Source organism: Lycium barbarum, chromosome 3 (assembly GCF_019175385.1).
Source record: "Lycium barbarum isolate Lr01 chromosome 3, ASM1917538v2, whole genome shotgun sequence".
NCBI classification, from domain to species: domain Eukaryota; kingdom Viridiplantae; phylum Streptophyta; class Magnoliopsida; order Solanales; family Solanaceae; genus Lycium; species Lycium barbarum.
The window spans coordinates 107,566,489-107,574,082 of record NC_083339.1 but is presented as its reverse complement, the minus strand read 5'-3'; the positions used below and the strand labels follow the sequence as shown (position 1 = coordinate 107,574,082).

The window sequence follows — 7,594 nt, the reverse complement described above, 5'->3', positions numbered from 1 at the left end:
ATAACTTTGGTAATTCCTTCACAAGTGTATGCCGATGGGGGCATAGCGAAATTTAAACTCTGCCTTGCGATTTTTTTTAAAAAATTTTGACTGTGTGGGGGTTCGAACCTGGAACCCATGGGGTTTAGGTGAAGGGCAAAATTTAAAGATTTCAAATATGAAGGGCAAAATTTAAAGACCACCCCAAAAGAAGTCGTTTGGTAGCTAGTTAGGAGGCAAGTTATTTATGTATTAAATTGCATCATTTTGTAGCTGGTTAGAGGGTATGTATTTATGTATAAATTAATATGGTGTTTGATTTGCAACTTAGAACCCAGCATATCTATTAACATTTATAAGTTACGAGAGAATTTATGTATTATTTTATGTAGGATAGAAGATAGAATAACTAAACCCTGCATAAAATAATACATAGATTTCGTCATAACTAATACTCTTTCCGTCCCAAAAAGATTGTCTTACTTTACTTATTAGTTTGTCCCAAAAAGATTGACACATTTTTATATTTAGAAACAATTTAACTTTGTGAGATGATTTACGACAACCCAAATATTTAAGGCTTGTTTGGACCACACATTTTAAAAATCTTCCTTTATTTCTTAATCTTCATGCCAAGTCAAACTAAGACAAATTTCGTATAGCATAAGTTGAGTTTCAAACTCTGCTTTAAGGTAAAAAAATATATTTTACTGGAATCTTGCAAATCTCTGTCTTAAGGCTTAATTTTGGGTAAAAGTTAGACTTCAACTTATGTCTTACGAATCCTAACTTCTGCTCTTCGAATCTCAACTTATATCTTGTGATTTTTTTTTTTTTAAAACTGAGTTTGAATTCGAACCCATGACCTTTGGCTATTACCACCAATTTGATGGCCAAAAATTAAAGAGCACCCCAAAAGATGGACAATCCGCGCAAAAAAAATGACTGAAGAAGTGGCATTAGACCCAACCCGACCTAAGTGTTGCAGAGTTTAGGGGACAGCGTGCAGAGGGGTATTGTTTAACCGACTCACACTCACCTCACTCACTCCATGTGATGTGATGGGTGCTTAATAATACAAAAGGCATTGAAATCTAAACCCAGCAGAGTATAGAGAATCTTCCCGGAAAAAAGGAATAGGGATCAAAGATGTGGAGGCGTTTCACTTCACTCCCTCTCTTCTTTTCTCATCAGGTATTCTTTTTACTAATACTTATTGATCCAATCGAAGCTCTTAATATTGTGTTGTCAATTTCTCTGGATATTATCTAGGCGAGAAGAGCTGAAGAGCTCAAGATTTGTCAAGCATTTTGTACTGAAATCATCAAACCGGTATTTCATTTTCTCCCTCTCAATATCTTCCTTTTGTTTTTGTTTTCTTTACACTTGATTATTTTTCCTACGAAATCTTCCTTTATACCCGTGTAGGTAGAAGGTGACAGCTATTCCAGAAGAAATAGCCACCCTTTTGTCGCTTTTGTTTTGGGTAACCTTTTTACTCTATTCACCCTGCACTATTCAGACACTCATTTTATCTCCTTGAAATTTGATTTATTTATCTCTTCTATTCTTGGTTTTCTAAATGAGGGTTCAGCAAAATGGTTGAAAGTATTGATTGGAAATTTCTCTATAAGCATTGGGGCCTTTAAATAGCCAACTTGAAGTAAGAGAATTTGCATATTTTAAAATTCATAAAGCCTAATATATCTCAACTAATCTTATCTAACTAAAATTGAATTCAAATTTTAACAAAGACTCCTCCTGTGGTCTGGCCCTTCACCGTAGCGGGAGCCTAGTGCACCGGACTGTCCTTTTTTTTTTTTTCTTTTACTCCTCCTGCAACTAAACTACTTATTATTCAAATTAGTAGTAACAGAAGCAATTTTCAATATCTATGATCCCAGTTAAATCCTTTTTGATTGTAGCTCATATGGGGTAAGTGAACTTTCTCTTTTTTTTTTTTTTGGGGGGGGGGGGGGCAGTGGGGTCGGGGTTGGAGGTAGAGGTGAGAGGGGATGGAACATTACAAGCTTTTCCCTGAGAATTTTGATAGTGGTTCTCATTTATGACATTAAGCAAAAGTTAACGAGGAACAAAGACTTCTTCATGACAAAGTGAATAGTTTCATGATAATGATTAGGACACTCTAGTTGGAATGAAGAGAATAAGTCTAGAAGTAACATGTCATATTGCTTATTATGTGTCTGTTGTTGAGCTACCTATGCTCATTTCACCTTTTTGTTTGTTTAAAACCTAAATGTTGCAACCTTTTGTCAACCTTTCCTACGCTTGCTCGCGTGAGCAGAAATTGTCGAGTTTGCTAAAGAGTCTGCCTTCATCTCATTCTTTGCTAGTTTTTAGTGGAAAGTGAATAAATATTGGTTGCTTTGCAGACAACAGGTGAATAAATATTGGTTGCTTTGCAGACAACCTATGATATCGGCTTGTTTAATGACTATGAGGACACTAGTTGATTCTTTCCCCCTTAATGGCAGTTTTTCAGCTAAAGACACATGATTAATCATACATGAGAATAGACAAAATGGTTAGGAATGGCAACGGGGCGGTGCGGGGGCGGGGCAGGGAGAGTCTAAAACACAAGAAACTAAATTTGTATGGGTGCGGTGTGGGCGGGGATGCGAAAATCCCGCTTCTGCATCAGCTTAATTATTAGCCTACGATTGAAGGCTAATCTCTTATTTAAACTTTGCCTTATCCAAAAAAAAAAAAAAAAAAAGGCTAATCTCTTATTTAAGCTTATATTAATGCTGTTTTGGCAGTAACTTTCCCTTATATTTCTTCTCTATCTGATAGTTGATTAAGTCATATAAACCAGTGGATAATCCACTTAAGTCTCTTCCTTTTTTAGTTTTCGCCCTCTAATAAATGATATAGTTGACGTAGGTGATCTAACGTTAAGAGATAAACTGAAGTCAAATGACAAAATATATAAATAAATGAATCGAATAAGTATCAGATTAACCAGTGGGTAATCTGTCTGTGAGTTGATTAAGTCATAATGGGGCCTATTCTTCGTTAGAGTTTTTGAGATTCTGAAGTTTTAGAAACTTTTGCAGTAATCATATGTTTCTTAAAATTTTATGTTGCAAGTAAAAACACTCTTAATTCAACACAATATCAGAAGTTTGACTTTGTCATTGAAGAGGATCACATGATTTGCTCCTATTATAGTTAGAGAGAAACTAATTTTATTTTCCTGAAAGCAAGACATTTAACACAAAACGCTACCCGTAAGGGGAACTGAGAATTCTTTTTAAGAATGCTAGAGTGGTGGGTGCAAGAAACATAACCGCACTGTTCAAAAAAGATAGAAAATTATGCGGTGCGGGTTTATGCGGGGCCAGGCAGGTTCAAAGCATCAAATTATGCTATGCTGGGCGGGGCGGGGCAAAGTCTTCACAGGTTTATGCAGGTTTTCCCCGCAACCGCACCGCCCCGCACCGTTTGCCATCCCTAAAAATGGCTGTTGCATGTACTTTTACTAGATTATTTGGGTAACAGATGGGATTACTGAACAGTTTTGCTGTCCTTTTAGGAGGTCCTGGTAGCGGTAAAGGCACTCAATGTCTGAAGATTGCTGAAACCTTTGGGTTCAAACACATAGGTGCAGGAGATCTATTGAGGAAAGAGATGTATTCCGGCTCTGAGAATGGGTATGAATTCCATGTTTCCCCTTGTGGATTTTTAAGTTCAGTTCCTGAAAAAAATTGTAATACCTTTCAGTCTGAATTCAGTGCCATGATTCAAAAGTTAATGGAGGAAGGAAGTATTGCTCCATCAGAGGTGACTGTCAAGCTACTTAAAAAGGCAATTGAATCAGCTGAACATCGTAAGTTTCTAATAGATGGTTTCCCAAGAAGTGAAGAGAATCGAATGGCTTATGAGAGGATTGTAAGTTTCTTTAATTGGATGCTTCCCTTATCTTTATTGTAATGAGCATTATCTATTAAGATAGTCTCTAGCAATATTTAAAAGGAACTTTTTGCCAGTGATCCTGTGGTTGATTGTTAAGATTATGAAGTTCAGATGTGAATGCAGATTGGTGCTGAACCGAACTTTGTGCTTTTCTTTGACTGCCCTGAAGAAGTTATGGTCAAACGAGTATTGAACCGGAATGAGGTGATGTTAATACTTGTGATAAAAAGGAATGCATATGCTTTTATGTTTTAGCTTCGTTCAATAATATAACGTTTCTTTTCAGGGGCGAGTTGATGATAATGAACATACAGTCAAGGAGCGCCTAAAAGTATATAAAGGTATAACTCTTCCAGTAGTCAACCACTATGCCAAGAAAGGAAAGCTTTACAAGGTACTCTTTCCAAGGGTGACAACTAGTTCAAAAATGTTCAAAATTTCTGCTTGACGTGCCTTTTTATTCTCCCCCTCGTTCCCCTTTCATTTTTACGAAAGGTGCTATTAAATTGTTAGTGGTTTCTGTTGACTTATATAATTTTTTCTTCACCAACAAAATCATGCAGGTTGATGGTACTGGAACTCAGGAAGAGATATTTGAACGACTCCGTCCAATTTTCACTTCATTGAGGTATATTTTGCATTCTCTCCTGCTGTTATGTTGCCAAGTATATTAGCATCAAGATCATAACAATTGCTTTATTACCACTTCGTGAGACACATTTTTAACATTGCATTGGTATATTATTTCTTTTGGTTCTTCTGAATTGATATACTCTTTCCTGCAACTTTATTTTCTACCTAATTACGGGATTGCTCTCGCTCAATTCTTCTCTCTTCCACCCTTTGATTTTACTGAAAAGTATCACTATATCCATTTGTTCAAAACATATTTATGGCTCCATTTTTTGCTTGAGCAGGTTGTCGACATAACGGATACCCTGCAGAAGCAAGTGATAGGAATTGAAGAAGTTGAATATGCTGTAGAAAAGTACACACGAATGTAGATCGTTTCATGGAAGAAAAACTGAAAAGCAAAATGGCAAATTGCAAGTCCAGGTCCTGTTCCAACCAAAAAAAAAAAAAAATCTTGTTCAAAAATTGCAAGTCCAGGTTTTGCTATTTGTTCAATAGTTCCTGCTTTTCTGGTGAAAAATGTAGAGTCAGACCGCCAATCTTGAAATTAAAGTCCATTCCTCCCACCTCCTCTGTTGCCAATCTTACTGGAACCCAAACCCATTCTCATCCGGCGAGTTTACAGATTTTGCCTTTTTTCTTCGTTATTTTGTTGTAATTGTTATACATTCCTTTTCTTCTTTCATGCTATAATCAATATTTCATACACACACGTGACACGTATAAGAATAACTCAAATACATTACTTCTACAGTTAAGAGTACTGCAAATTGTGATATTTCCATGGAAGATGATGTAAAATAAAATTACAGGCAAAATCTTTGTCCATCCACCAAGCCGTTTGTAATGCTTTTGAATGAATGGGGGTTTCCTGCAACTTGCTTTTTGAAGAATGAACATTTGATGTAGTCTTCATATGGTATTATGCAGTTATTAGATTTCGAACTTCTAAGCACATCGGCAGTATATGACCTGAATCTGATTTTCAGAGAAAGCCAGAAAGGGCCAATGTGATCTGCAGTTCCTTATACGCATTATGTAACTGCCTTATGATCTGTTTCATCTCATCTTCGAGCGAGTATGTGGATTACCCTTAATATCTTTATGGAAATATAACCATTCACGACCAATTGTATAGCATTTTGAGATATATGAATTTATTTTATTCTGCTTAAAGTACTAAAGCAGCTGTGGGATCAAATAACAAATACTTTCTTTCTTACTAATCTTCATGCATTTTGTATTCTGTTGTCTTGTCCGATATAGGAACTTATTAGTTAAAAACTGGAAAAGGGCCAAATATATTCCTCATTATACTTTGGGTCCAAATATGCGCTTGCCGTTATACTATTGGATCAAGTATACTCTTCCTCCATTAAAGTTGTCCAAGGTGCACATCCATTCCTACGTGGCACTGATATTTGATGAGGTGGATGTCATGTAGCATGCCACCTCAGCGCCCCTCCCCTCTATTTGTTCTTCCGCCAGTAAAATTTTCTTCTCCTCCACCACCACCATGACTTTGATCTTCATGAGGTTGTTATGGCATTCATAGAAGCTCAAATCGGACAAGATCGAACTTTTTTATATTTTACCATAGCTGATGTTAATTGAGAATCGCAGTAGAAAAGATAAATCATTGTTTGATACACGAATTGGGAGTTAAAGTTGACAGCTGGAGTTAGTTAGTGACATTTGTAATTAGTTAGGAAAAGGAGGGAAAAGTAGTTACAGTTAGTTAGTTAGTTGTTGATCTTGTGTTGAACTTTCCATTTACAGTTAGCTATGAGTAGTAGATTCCAGAGATGTAATATTCATTCATTCACATTACTTGATTCTTAATACAATTCTCATATTCTTCTTACATTTTCTATCTTTCCCATCAGTTAAGCTTTCTACACGAATTCTGTCTAGTTGAATTCCTGTTTTAGCTTGTGAATTGTTCGAGTTCAATCGAATTCCTGTATTCTGCTATCATTGGTATCAGAGCCTTGTGATCCTCGGCAAGGATGGCAAAGGGAACTAGGTCAAATGGGATCCAACAACTGAAAACACCATGGAAGGTGTTGATGTTCGAGAATTACTGCAAAAACTGGTTTTGATATTGGAACCCTTAGTGGAGAAGTAGTTTCATTAAAGAAATTGGATCAAACAGTGGCACAATTGAAGGAGCACATAGATGGAACCAGAAGTGAAACCTCACCTGTGCTAAATGCTGCTGAAACTTCAAGAGAAAGATTGTCAAGGGATAAACAAGTAATTGATGAAGAACATAGGGACAGACACACTGCAAATTACCAGAATTATCCTGGAATATCTAGATATTCAAAACTAGATTTCCCAAAATTTTCTGGTGAGGATTTGAAGTCATGGTTGTTCAAAAAGTTGATCAATTCTTTGACTTTGATAATATTACCATGGATAAAAGGGTGGGATTAGCTGCAATACATCTTGAAGGACACCAATAGCACCAATCATTTATGAGGTATAGACAGTACACTTCCCCTCCCACGTGGAATGAACATGTAATGACATTAGTTGAGAGATTTGGAGCTGATTATGATGATCCAATGGAGGAGAGTAAGAAGATTAAACAAACTGGTTCTGTAAAAGATTACCAGGCCATGTTTGAAAGCAAGTTAACTAGAGTCAATCTTTCTCAAGAAAATGCAATTAGTTGTTTCATTGGTGGGCTTAAAGATGAGTTTAATAGAGCTATTAAATTGACAAGTCCTAGTACTCTTTCTCAACTGTATAGGACTGCTAGAATGCAGGGATCCTTCTTTGATGCTCAAGCTAAGTGTAACGACCCATCCGGTTGTTATTTAATATTCCGCGAACCCGTGCCCAATCTAGGTCGAGGGTCGTAACTAATAAGCTCTATGATGTGATTTAAGGGTTAAAAGTGGGGAAAATCAATTTCGGAAAGAATTAGAAGGTGCGGGCTAGGGAAAAGAAGCGGACTGCTATAGCGGTCACTGGACCGCCATAGCGGTACCGCTATAGCGGCCTATCGACCGCCGCGGCGGTCCACGGGGGAAGCGGC

General features: G+C 36.9%; 1 protein-coding gene across 1 annotated transcript; it reads left to right on the top strand.

Annotated features, from left to right (window-relative positions):
- The first annotated feature begins 964 nt into the window (after nt 1-964).
- LOC132631745 (UMP-CMP kinase) lies at nt 965-5,366 on the top strand. The gene is made up of 9 exons (XM_060347440.1): nt 965-1,173; nt 1,252-1,311; nt 1,408-1,465; nt 3,536-3,653; nt 3,735-3,891; nt 4,039-4,119; nt 4,202-4,309; nt 4,479-4,543; nt 4,833-5,366. The coding sequence occupies exons 1-9, from the start codon at nt 1,129-1,131 to the stop codon at nt 4,843-4,845; spliced, it is 705 nt and encodes a 234-aa protein (XP_060203423.1). The 5' UTR covers nt 965-1,128; the 3' UTR covers nt 4,846-5,366.
- The last annotated feature ends 2,228 nt before the right edge of the window (nt 5,367-7,594 follow it).